This window comes from Microcaecilia unicolor, chromosome 6 (assembly GCF_901765095.1).
Source record: "Microcaecilia unicolor chromosome 6, aMicUni1.1, whole genome shotgun sequence".
NCBI classification, from domain to species: Eukaryota; Metazoa; Chordata; class Amphibia; order Gymnophiona; family Siphonopidae; genus Microcaecilia; species Microcaecilia unicolor.
In genome coordinates, this window is record NC_044036.1 from 132,276,888 (window position 1) to 132,290,081 (window position 13,194).

At 43.1% G+C, this 13,194-nt stretch overlaps 1 protein-coding gene across 1 annotated transcript in view; it reads left to right on the plus strand.

The window, feature by feature from the left end:
• Positions 1–13,194, plus strand: part of LOC115472469 (interleukin-1 receptor-associated kinase-like 2) — a 64,483-nt gene that overhangs the window by 19,498 nt on the left and 31,791 nt on the right. The window contains exons 7-8 of the mRNA XM_030206759.1: positions 687–778; positions 1,856–2,050. Of these exons, the coding sequence (XP_030062619.1) occupies positions 687–778; positions 1,856–2,050 (287 nt within the window). The remainder of the gene's footprint in view (positions 1–686; positions 779–1,855; positions 2,051–13,194) is intronic.

Here is a 13,194-nt window from a genome sequence, read left to right on the forward strand (position 1 = left end):
CATCTGTGAAAGCGGAGCGCTGCCGATGTCTCCCTTCCCTTCGCACTGTTGGTTCCCTCAGTGTCCCGCCTTCTTCTGACGTCAGAAGAAGGCGGGACACTGAGGGAACCAACAGCGTGAAGGGAAGGGAGACGTCGGCAGCGCTCCGCTTTCACAGACGCTGCTGCGACTGCAAGTAAAAGATTTAAAGGCCTCGGTGGCGCGGGGCGAGGGTAAGCACCGCGGCGGCGCCCTCCAGAGGTGGGCACCCTCCTGAAGTGCTTACCCCGCTTACCGCATCGGCACGGCCCTGACAATAAGGTAAGGAGGTTAAAAGAAGTAAGATGTTTGTGCTTGTGAAGGAGTAGCTTAGTGGTTAGTGCAATGGCCTGAAAACATAGGGATCTGGGTTTAATTCCCACTGTAGCTCCTGACTCTGGGCCAGTCACTTAACCCTCATTGCCCCAAGTACAAAATAAGTACCTGTATATAATGTGTAAACTGCTTTGATTGTAATCACACAAAGGCAGTATATCAATTCCCTTTCTCTTCTCTTTATGGGCTTATATCTGAGTGTAATGTGCTTGAACTATTAATCAGAGTCCAGCCATGTGTAGGCAACCATAGACTTTCAGCTTTCCAATTCTTGAAACACAGCCCCATGCACTTTTGAATTGTGTTGACTAAAATGAATTCTTCTGTTTCAGAGTATGCCTCTTGCACACTTCCACATCCCCCATTTCCTCCTTGGGATCTCCTACGGTCCTTGGATTCCAGTCACAGTTCGGATCCCCCAGAGGTATTGTGCTACACTACTGATTCACAACATTAATCGGGATTAAAAGCAGCTTTCCAAGGTGACTTAGGTGTGATAAAATGAATAGCCTCAGCTGCTTGCCCTGGGATTGGTAGCAGGGAATGTTGCTACTCTTTGGGATTCCACATGGAATCTTGTTACTATTTGGGTTTCTGCCAGGTACTTGTGACCTGGATTGGCCACTGTTGGAAGCAGGATACTGGGCTAGATGGACCATTGGTCTGACCTAGTATGGCTACTCTTCTCTTCTTATAGCATGTAGAGTGTTATTTCCTAAGCATGAGGACACTTTGCAAAGGGACCAGGCTGGCTAATGAAAGTGTTCAGCTGCTAAACCCCTGGTATGACAATTGCCTGATCACTGGGTGGCTAAATAACTCATTTCATTTGGTGACATTATTTAGACAATTGTAATGTTGTTTGATACAAAGAGCAGGGGATAGAGTGTGTGTGGTAAAGGGTCCTTTTACCCTGTGTGGTATGAGATGGAATTGTCAAAAGGAACTATTAACTCAAGCTCACTGGATTTTGTCACTAGGCAGCTCACTGTGACCTGCCCCAACATTATCTGCTTTCCATCTCCAGCATGTAATGTTGTGCCAGAGGCTAAACTAGCAGTAAAAATTGTTGGGTCCTGTGTAATTGAAAGTTCCAGAGGCAGAAGCTGCTTCCTTCTCTCCATGAAAGCTTTTTCAGCCCCTGGTGCAGAAGGCGGCTGAGAGGACAAAACAAGACAACTTAAACATAGCCAGGAATCCTTTTTAAAACTTTTCAGTAAATATATGACCGTGCCCGCTAGTAAGGCAGCGAAGCTGTCAGAGCAGAGCATGAGTGATACATCCTGGCTAGATCTGAGGATACAGCGGGTAGCAAATATTTGAAATAAATAAATAAATTTAAATAAAATAAAATATGATGTGCATTTTGACTAGCCGTGTTGAAATGCTGCAGTGGGGTTACAGGGGTAAATTTGAAGCTTCCTGGCGTATCCCCTGCAAGGGAATTCTGAAAACACACTGAGGTGAGGATAGGATAACCATTTTATTCTATATTTCTTAGCAACATATTATTCGGACTCCACTTCAAGAAACAAGGCCAAAGATACCTAGCTGTAGCCTGCTGTGGACCCTGCAGGAAGTGAAACAAGCCACTGACAACTTCAGCGCCAGAAATAAACTAAACGATGGTGCTGTTTCTGACGTATACAGAGGACATAGAGTTAACAGAGAGTTTGCTATTAAACGACTGAAAGAGGTGAGTCTAGAATCCAAACAACATCTCTACAGCTGTATATGCCTCACATTTCGGAATATATCTGTGATTGCATCCGTGTCAGGTTCAGGCATGGGTTTATTTCATCAGACATGTACAGATTAATATTTACTCCACTTCAGTATAAATCTGTAGCAGAGGATCAGTCTGGCTATCTTTCAACAAGCCATAAGGCTCCTCACCCAAAGAGGGGGCTTTTGTGAACTGCTTGTTAAACTATTTTAGGACAAGAGTATGTGGCTTCCATATGCCACCGAGGAGGCAGAGCTCCATGATAATATGTCGCCAGCATGTACCGTTTGTGCCGCATTCTCTCACATGCAAATAGTGGAGTTGGCAGTGATATAGTTTAGATCCAGGAGGTTCTGCGTGCTCCATTTGGCTTTCACACAGCTCAAAGACCAGGGTTGTAATCAAGGCAGCATCTTAGTGATGGGGCACTTGCTGTTGCATTGTCCTCCACCAGGAAAAAAAATTAAGCCCTTAATTTCTGGGAAAAGGATATTTCACCATGTGATGCTGATTTTACAGTAGCTACACTGTCTTCCCTCTGAGCAACGAATCCAGTTTAAGATTCTGGAGTGTGTTTTTCATTGGCTGTAAGGGAAACATTTTCTAGGAGAGAAACGGGCTGTATAAAAGCGTGTATTACATGGCATACATGAAAGCTTTCCTGTATGTTATGAACCATGTCTACATTAGCACAGACGTAGATGAGTCATTTGTGCCTGCCTGGGAGCAGGTGTAAATGTTCTGCCCTGGCTCCCCAATGGATGCACGTGTGCAGTGCATGTGCCTAGATGTCTTCTCTGCCAGGACTTTTCCCAAGTATTCGGCCAGCTTACTTCATTCCTATCAGCTTCCGTCCAGCAGGCAGTTCTATGCTTAAAATTTATTTACCACCTTTTTGAAGGAATTCACTCAAGGCGGTGTAAAATAAGAATAAACCAAACATGAGCAATAGACAATTACAGCAGTAAAAATATTCAAATAACAATACAAAGTATGGTATAGTATACTACTTACAATGTCAACACGATACATAATGAAACATTTTAATTGACAGTGTAGGATACAAGCATAGACGGAACACATAGATAGGTAAGAGAGTAAGAAGACTTAGAAAATAAGATGACTAATTTAAAGAAAGTTGCACATGAGGTCAGAGAGATGGTTAACTTATAGATAGATAAGAGAGTAAGAGGAGTTAGCAAATAAGGGGACTAATTTAATGAAAGTTGCACATGAGGTCAGAGAGGTGATTAAATATTCTCTCAGCTAGGGTAGGAGTGGATAAACATGTCCTGCTACAGTATGTGCAGCCGGTGTCTCTCCTTGTGTGTGTGCAGGGCCGTGCCTAGGGTCTCTGGTGCCCCCCTGCAGACTATCGGTTGGCGCCCCCCCCCCCAGCAGAGCAGGAACAGAAGGGAGCAGGCAAGTAAGCCGGACCTCAGGAAAAAATAGCACTGTATGTATCCCTCATTGATAAGTCTCTGACTCTAAAGTTTAGCAATTTCATTAAAGCAAAATGTATTTTCACATATCACATCCTATCCAAGGAGAATGTTTTATATATGTCACCCGTCTGTGGTAAAACTTCACACAGTATCAAAATATCTCTAATATGTAGTCGTGCCAGCCGAGGAAACTAACTGTGCTCAGCTCACAAGAGACAGAGTGAACATAAAATAAAACTTCATCCTTAAAAGATAATATCGGATGAATGCATGAAGGTGAATATGAATTCCTGTGAATGGAATCAATTTGATTTACAATAAATCCAGATACTACTCCCTCATATATATAACAAAAAATTATTTAAGTGGAATGGAATTATTTGACTGTACTGGTAAACAGAAAGAAATACTCTATTGCATTCTAATCTCCTTTGCACCAAAGGATATAATTCAGATCAAACATTTATCTCTGATCAACTATCTCAGATCAAATATTTATTTCAGATCAAATATTAAGGTTTCCTTGCTTACAGTCACTTAAATCTACCTAGCCTTTATATAGCTTATAGGATTTAAACACTCTTAAACTGAAATTCACCCTTTTCTATTCTTCATAAACTTCAAGTAATCCTGAAATATTCAGATCCTTTTCTCACTAGAGAAACTTCAATCGCCACCAATCTCTTTTCACTTATATTTTCTCATTTACCACAATCAGGCACTCTTTTATAACTTCAGTCAACAAACACAGGAAGTCACAGCTGGATGTCTCTCTTGGCAAAGGACAGCTCTCACTCTGTTCACTTCCCTGGCAGATTTCTTAACAGAAGCTGATCATCCAATCAGAGAGCTCTATTTGAATGCAGATTAACATACAGACACTCATGGGAATGTTTAGTGAAAAACACCGGACTAATTTGCATATGATTTAAACAAATCTGAGCATATGACAACCAAGTACAGACTCCCAGCACCTGAATTCTGCAATTAGATTTAAGGCAAATACTTTTAAAACTTATTTTTAGCACTTTTAAAATTTCAGGTTCTCTTTAATTTGAATGCTGTTTCAAGCTCTGAAACTCACCCTGACTGAGGAGCTAGCCCCAAACCGAAGCATAAATAGCAATCTGGTTGTATTCTCAGTAACTTGAAGAGCATGCCTGCCTCAATTAATACTGCTCCTTTGCATGAAAAGGGGAGGGCAGCGGAGATAGGAGAATCACAAGTTCAGGTGAAAGATTTTGCAAGTGAGCAGACAGACGGCGCCCCCCTGCGGCGCTTACCGCATCAGCACCCTGTGTGTGTGTGTGTGACTAGCAAGTTAGTTAGTTCTTCCATTAAAGGCCTGGTTGAAGAGCCAAGGTTTCACCTGCTTCCTGAAGTAGAGATAGTCTTGTGTTAAGCAGAGCCTTTCAGGCAATGCATTCCAGAGTGGGGGGGCTACTCCGGAGAAGAATCATTTGCGGGTATCACATCGTGTAATGTCTTTTGGAGAGTTTTAGAAGCACATTTGTGTAAGGGAATAAAAACCCAGCTCTTTGAATAATTTAGGACATCGGTTATGGGTGTGTGGGGTATACCGTTGCAATGTCTGTTTTTATGTTTAAATCGTTTTTATTAATAAATTGACAGATAACAAATACTTGTCAAAGAAAATACATATCAAAAATTGTCATCTAACATCTTATGTTCAATACAAGATAATACAATATATTTTATTTTTTTTTATATTTTCCCCACCTTCCCTCCCTCCCTCCCTACCTGAATTAGTCTTTAAGTCCCTCCCATCCCACCCCCACCCTAATCTTTGTCTCTACAACTTCAATATGATATGATGGACTGTATAGGCCTCCAACCAGTAGCAGATGCAACTGACTTGCCTTCACATCCCTGGTATCTGGAGTGTGCTCAATGTGTTGCGATTTACACTGAAAGTCCCATTTATTAGGAAGATATAAACGGTATTATCCTGTCAACCAGTTCTTTGCTAAAGACCAATTTCAAAAAATCTCGTGGAAGGGTCAAAAGTTCAAGAGTAGACTACGTGCTTTCGGTGTGAGAGTACCCCACAAGGGCTCCCATTGTGCCCGGAACTTTAGACCCCCTGTGCTTTCTAAGTCAGGCACCCCACACCTATCTATTCTCATTTGCTTTACTAATTGAGAGCGCCATACCTGTAATGGGGGCGCCTCTTGTGCTCTCCAAAATTGTAGTATAGTATTTATTCCAAAATAAATTGCTACCTTTGCAAATGCTTTGAAACCGTCTGGGGGGTCTGCTGTGTATTTAAATATGTTAAATAAAATTAAAGGTTCCCTCAGGAGGGTACAGTCCCACATTTGACCTATTCCCTTTAGTGCTTGTTTCCAGAATCGCTCTGCGTAAGGACAGCTCCAAAACATATGGCCTAGGGTTGCCGCATTCTGACTACATTTGGGGCACGCACCTGATGTATTAAATCCCGCTTTTTGTGCTCTCTGCGGAGATATATGTGTCCTAAGCAGCCACCTATATAGCCGTTCCCTCTGTGGGATGGAAAGCCTCTGCTTGTAAATGGATTTTAAATATGCCCTACATTCTTCCTCAGTAAATGTGCAACCTAGATCCCCCGACCATTCTCGTGCTATCCGCCGGAAATCCAGCTCTGCTGTGGTATCTTTGAGTTGTCTATGGTGAAATTTTAGCGGCACCGGGAGCTGAGCTCCTAGTGTAAACTCTTCAGATAGGACCTCCACCACATCTTCTGTAAGATCTGTCCATTCTAATGTGGCTACATAGTGTCTCAGTTGATAATATGCAAAGTAGTGTACTGGGGGAATCCCGTATCTGGCCTGGAGCTCCGCATATTCCTGAATTCGTCCCTCTTCTGTAACTATGTGCGCCAAGTATATGATCCCCTTTTTTGCCCAACTACTAAATGTATTAATCCCTTTACCGGGGGGGAATGCTGGGTTATTACAAATTGACATCCAAGGGGACACACGAGAAGAAAAATGATATTTTCTACACACCCATCTCCAAGTCTCCCTAAGAGGCTTCAAAAGTGGATGCCTCTTAAATGCCATCGTGGGCAACGGAACACCCGTGTGTAGCAAATGACTGAAATGTATATCCGGAAACACCGAGGTCTCCACCAATGTAACGGAGAAATCTGATGTCCCCCGATACCAATCATTTATATGTCGCATAGAGCATGCAGTCGCCAGGAATTTGATATTTAAAAGTCCCATGCCACCTCCTTCCCTTGGCGTCACTATTTGGCCGTATGATATTCTTGGTTTCTTTCCCTGCCAGAGATATGTTTGTATTAAACGTTGTAGCTGTTTATCATCTTTGTGTTTCAAAAAGAGTGGTAGTTGCTGAAAAACATATAACCATCTAGGGGCCACCATCATGTTAAATAGTGCTATTCTGCCCCAAATAGTAAGTGGGAGCTCCTTCCACATCATCAGTTTACTTTTAGTCATCTCCATTAATGGGCCTACATTAACTCTATACATAGTGGACCTATCACAAGGGATGTATACTCCTAGGTATCTCAATTTTGTTGTCTCCCACCTAAGGGGGGCCTCCCCCTGCCAGTGTGGCTCAGTTCCCAAGTTCATAGGCATCGCACAAGATTTAGAGAGGTTAAGTTCAAATCCCGATAATGTCCCATATTCCTTTATCAATGATAAGGCCGCCTCAAATGATTCCCGCGGCTTGGTCAGCACCAGGAGAACATCATCTGCGTAGGCTAATGCACGGATCTCCTGTCCCCCCAACTGTACCCCATGAATTCTGGGGTCGGAGTTAAGAAGGCGCAACAATGGTTCTAACGTTAGGTCAAATAGGAGTGGGGACAAGGGGCAACCCTGCCGTGTTCCTCTCCCTATCTTAAACCGTGTCGAGAGTCCCCCATTAGCTGTTATACATGCTTCCATGCCAGAATATAAGGTCTCAATAGTTTGAATTATTCCAGGAGGGAGTCCTATCCACTCCAACACATGGAACAGAAAGTTCCACCCCACTCTATCAAAAGCTTTAGTGGCATCAAGGCTCACCAATATCCCAGGTGTCTCGTTGAACTGACACTGCGCCATTGCAAGCAACATTCTCCGTATATGTACAACAGAATGTCTTTTAGGAATAAAGCCCACCTGCGCCGGGTCTATCACACTGGGTATACATCTGCCGAGCCGTGAAGCCATGATCTTTGCTAATAACTTAATATCAACATTGATTAGCGAAATAGGTCTATAGGATTCTGGTTCTTCGACCACTTTCCCAGGTTTCAACAATAGCGATATACATGCAGTGTTTTCATATAAGGGAAATTTCCCTTCTTGTATCACCGCTTGGTGGTACTCAAAAAGTGGCCGTAGCAATTGGGGTTGTAATATCTTATAAAATTCTCCTGAATACCCATCCACCCCTGGTGCCGAAAATGATTTCAGTCCTTTTATTGCCTCTATTAATTCTCTAGGTTGAATGGGAACTTCTAAACCCGCTATATCTGGCTCCCCGAGTTTTGGCATCTTGGCCCTTTTCAGAAAGTCACTCATTTGTGCTTCCCCAACCGGGCGCTCGGCTGTATATAGTTGTGTAAAATGTTCTTGGAGTAATTGAAGAATTCTATCTGGGCAGTTGGTAACACTTCCCGTCTTTTCTTTTAAAACCGATATGGTTCTACCTCCCTCCCGTCTCCTAACTATCCGAGCCAACATTCCCCCGGTTCTGTTCCCAAACCTATGGAAATTATACTTCTGAAAAATCCTATTTTTTTCCACTCTCTCATGCAGCAGGGAATTCACAGCTGCCTGAATAGATAGATAAGTATCTCTATTCGTTATGGTTTGCCGTGCCATATAACGGTTACTAGCTTTCTGTAATTGTCTATTTAGGTGTAGGAGGCTAGTCGTGTTCTTTTTCCGCTTATTTGCAATAAAGGTGATTATGTCCCCTCTGAGAACCGCCTTTCCAGTGCACCAAAATAGTTGGGGATTAGATTCATGTTGTTTATTAAACCAAACATATTCTTCCCATTTTTTGACTAAAAATTTTTGAAAAGACTTATCCTTTACTAAATAACTAGGGAATCTCCATTGTCTGGTCGGTTTGTAACTCCCTGGTGCCTCCAGTTCCAACCAGACAGGGCTATGATCTGATATCAATATTTCTTCGATTTTAGTGTTTTTAATACATGTAAATAGTGCAGGGGAAGTAAACATGTAATCTATTCTGCCCCAGGTTCCGTGCGCCCTGGATCTGTGTGTGTATTCCCTCGAGCCTGGGTGTAAATTACGCCATGTATCTATTACAGATAGTGAATTGCTGAATTCCTTTAACATTCGATATCCTTTACGATTCTCTCTCCCCTCCTGACTTCCCCTCGAACAGTCAATTCTTGGGTCCATCAGTACATTCATATCTCCCACAATCACCAGCTGTTTACTTTCATAAGGGAGCAACTGCCTAGACAGCCTAGGAAAGAAGGAATCATCTGGGGGAGTGGGAGCATATATATTTAGAAGGTATAATTCCCTCCCTTGCAACCACATTTTAATCAACACGTATCTCCCATTAGGATCCTGCAAAATCGTCTCCACCGTGCACGCCAGTTGCCGGCGTATACAAATTGCCACACCCCCTCTCCGCCCTTCTGGAGATGCATAAATCACTTGTCCCACCCAGCCCTGTCTCAACTTTTCGTGCTCTGCAGCTGTCAGTTTCGTTTCTTGTAGGCACGCAATATCTGCTTTGAGGTGTTTTAGATGCGTTAGAATCTTTTTCCTTTTAATAGGAGATGAAATACCTCCCACATTCCAAGTGACTATTTTACAATGTGTTATCACTTAAGCTTACTGATATCATGATAGTGTGCTTGTAAAATTCAGCCACTGGGTCCCAGCCCTTCCCCAGTAGCTGTAGAAGATGTACTCTACTACTTGCTCTGCTCTTCATACCCATGCAGTTCCTATGCGAGCCATTCTTTTGTTTGACCTGAATTAGAGACCTATACCCTCTTATTGAAATCCCCCCCACCCTTGTTTTGGAATCCCCTGTAAGCTCTCCCTCCCCCCGCCCCTTGCCCTCCATTAAGGACCTTTGCCTCTAGTCTAACCCCTAACTTCTTCCCTTCCTTAGATGTAGTACCGCTTTATGACTCTCCCCCCCCCCCGAGCTCCCTGTTTTCTCCCCCTAATCCGGAAAGGGGGATGGAATTCCCCCCCTCCCCCCCATGTGGTCCCCCCGAACTGCCTTATGGAACCTTCAGGTAACTTTCTAATCAACAGTTAATACTTGTGAAACATTCAACATAACATTTCTTAATCCACTCTATATGGCAAATATAACATTACTTTCATAATTGCATCCGCGCTGTTCTCTTTGGGTCTGCAAGCAGAAGACAAAGCCCGGCCTTACACTCAAACATTAGTTTTTGAAGTCATGTTCACGGTGGTGCATCCGCTGGCGCCATGAACTCTGTGTCAATAAATTGTTGAGCCTCTGAGACTGAGTGGAAAGACCGCCATCGGTTTTCATGATGAATTTTCAAAATAGCCGGATAAATCAGCATAAACCGTGTTCTCTTGTTTACCAATGTTGTACAAAGCGGATGAAACCGGCGTCTTTGCTCTTGTACTCCGGCTGAGTAATCTTGAAATATTTTAATCGGGTTCCCATCATATTTCAAGGTATCTCTTTTCAGTCTAAAGCCCCTCATTATCTCCTCTTTGTGTAAGTAGTTGTGAACTTTGATGATCACCAGTCTAGGTCGTTGTTGCCCTTGTTGCCAGCGGCCAAGTCTATGGGCTCTCTCTATACACAGTTCTCCATAGCTGTCTGATAAAGCCAATTCTTTTTTAAGCCATTGTTCTAGTAAATGTCCCAGGGATTTTTCAGGGATTGTTTCTGGCAAGCCCACGATTCTTAAATTGCATCTCCTTGCTCTGTTCTCCATATCCTCAATCTTGTCTTGTTGAGTTTTAAGTTGTTCCATTAATCGGGTGACGTCTTGTGCAGTTTGTGCTCTTGTGTCTTCCACAGTTGAAATTCTATTTTCCGCCTCTCCCACACGTCTCACTGTATCTGCCATAGTAGCTTCTAAACTGCTCATTTGTCGTTCGAGCAAATCAAACCTTGGGTTAAGTGCGGCACTGACCGCCATAGTTATCTGTGCTAATTGTTTTTCAGAGAAGTCCCCAAGCTTTTCCAGCTTCCCTTCTGCCATCTTGGCTCCTGTATTCAATGTGGGACTCTTCCCTTTATCGTATTTGGCCCCGCTTCGGGTTGTTCCTGTTAGTTTAGGCTTCAAAAATTGCTCCATGCAGAGTATGTTACGTCTTTGTAGAGACTAGGCGTCTGATCTTGCAGCGTGGGTACTCGTGGTGTATATATTATAGAGGTGCTTTATGCCTGGGCCCCACGAACCCACCTCCTCTTATTTTCCACTAATATTGGGAGTCAATTCTGTGGGTCTATAACTCTCTCAGATTTTTCAGTCTGTCAAGGAAAGCGGCTCGATTCTATTTAATTAGCTTTGTACTTGTGTGATAATATACAAATATTTGTTTAAATTAGTCCACAAATGGAGCGTCACAGTCCTGCCCACACTGCAAGCCCTGTATCTCTCCAGGATCCCCAAGAACAGCGTTCCACCACTCTCCACTGGTAGATATAATCTCTGTGCAAAAAAAAAAAAAAAAAAAAAAAAAGAAAAGTTCACAGCACACTGTCGCAGCATCCACTTTTAAGGTATGTGTGCGATTGTGGGGATTATTTAACTTAATTGTCTTGAATGTTCAAATGTTCCTGGTCTCTGCTATAGCGAGCCTGGCTTTGGTCCCACTGAATTCCAGCGCCGCTTCCACTGTTCACCCGCCGGGGATGGGGGGGGGGGGGGGTGGGGGGAATCCGGGAGAAAAACAAATGAGGTTTAATTTATCACGCTCCCCCTTATCCTCTATTCCGTTCTCCCTTCGAACTCCCTCGATTCAAGCCCCCGAGTTCTTACTCTGAATGTCATGCCATCTGCTCTGGTAGCTCTCCGTTTTCTTGTGCGCTGCACTTCCGGCCGCCATTTTGGTTCCGATCGCGCGTGCCGCTACCTTCGACTGTGCTGCACTCCCAGACGTACCAAAAGGTATTCTATATACGCCCGCATGCATTGGGGAGCTTTAAGTGTCGCCAGTTTGCCGTGGAGGGGTTCTTAAGAGTGGGGGGCGGAGGGCCCGTCAGCGGTGTTGCGGAGCTCTCTCAGACCGCGGCCATCTTGCCGCTCGGCTCCGCCGGAAGTCGCAATGTCTGTTTTTAAAGATTTTATTGCAGTCTGCCAGTCAGGCTTTCAGAACCTCCCAATTAACATGCATGCTATTTATTTATTTATTTATTTGTAACACTTGTATCCCGCATTTCCCCACCCATTAGCAGGCTCAATGTGGCTTACAAAATACTGTAAAGGCGAACGCCAAGTCTGGTAAGGTAAACAAATATAGATTGAAACAGGGGTCAGATAAGGTTAAGGTATAAGGTACAATAAGGGTCAACAATAATAAGGAATATATAATGTCCAATACAATCTAAGGTTATGTTGTGTTGCAGAGTAGATGCATTTAAGTAGGTTCAGTGGGATAGGCCTTGCAAAACAGGTAAGTCTTTAATGATCTGCTGGAGTTAAGATGGTCGTAAATCATTTTCACAGTCTTTGGCAGTGCATTCCACATTTGTGTGCCTAAATAGAAGAAATTGGTTGCATAGGTTGATTTATATCTGAGTCCTATGTAGCTCGGATAGTGGAGGTTCAAATAGGTACGTGATGCACTAGTTCTATTTCTGGTCAGAAGATCTATCAAGTCAATCATGTATCCTGGAGTTTCACCGTAGATAATCTTGTGGACCAAAGAGCAAATTTTGAAGGTAATGCGTTCCTTGATTGGGAGGCAATGCAGTTTTACTCGGAGAGGTTTGGCACTATTGAATCATGTTTTGCCAAATATCAGCCTGGCAGCTGTGTTTTGGGCTGTCTGGAGTTTCTTTGTGAGCTGTTCTTTACATCTCGCATATATTCCATTGCAGTAATCTGCATGGCTCAGAACCTTTGTTTGTGTCAAGTTACGGAATGTTTCCCTCGGGAAGTAAGGTCTTAGACATTTAAGTTTCCACATAGAATGAAACATCTTCTTTATAATGGAGTTAACTTGGTTCTCAAGTGTAAGATGGCGATCAATTGTAACACCTAACATGTTGAGGCTATCAGAAATAGGAAGAGAATGATCAGGGGTGTTTAGGGTTGTGGGTTTATAATTATTATGTGGGAAAGAGAGGATAAGACAATGTGTTTTTTTTCGGTGTTTAATTTCAGTTGAAATGAGTTTGCCCATGAGTCCATGATGTTCAGACTGCGCATGATATCATTTGTAATTTCAGAAAGGTCATGTCTGAAAGGGATGTAAATGGTGACATCGTCAGCATAAATGAAGGGGTGAAGTCTTTGATTGAATAAGAATTTGGCCAGAGGGGACATCATTATATTGAAGAGTATTGGTGATAATGGGGATCCTTGAGGTACTCCGCAATGTGCTTTCCACAGTGGTGAAAATCTGTATGCATGGGAGATTTGCAAATTTATCTCATGCATATTTTCTCATCCTGAAAATCTGACAGGTTGGTCCTCAGGACGGGACTAAG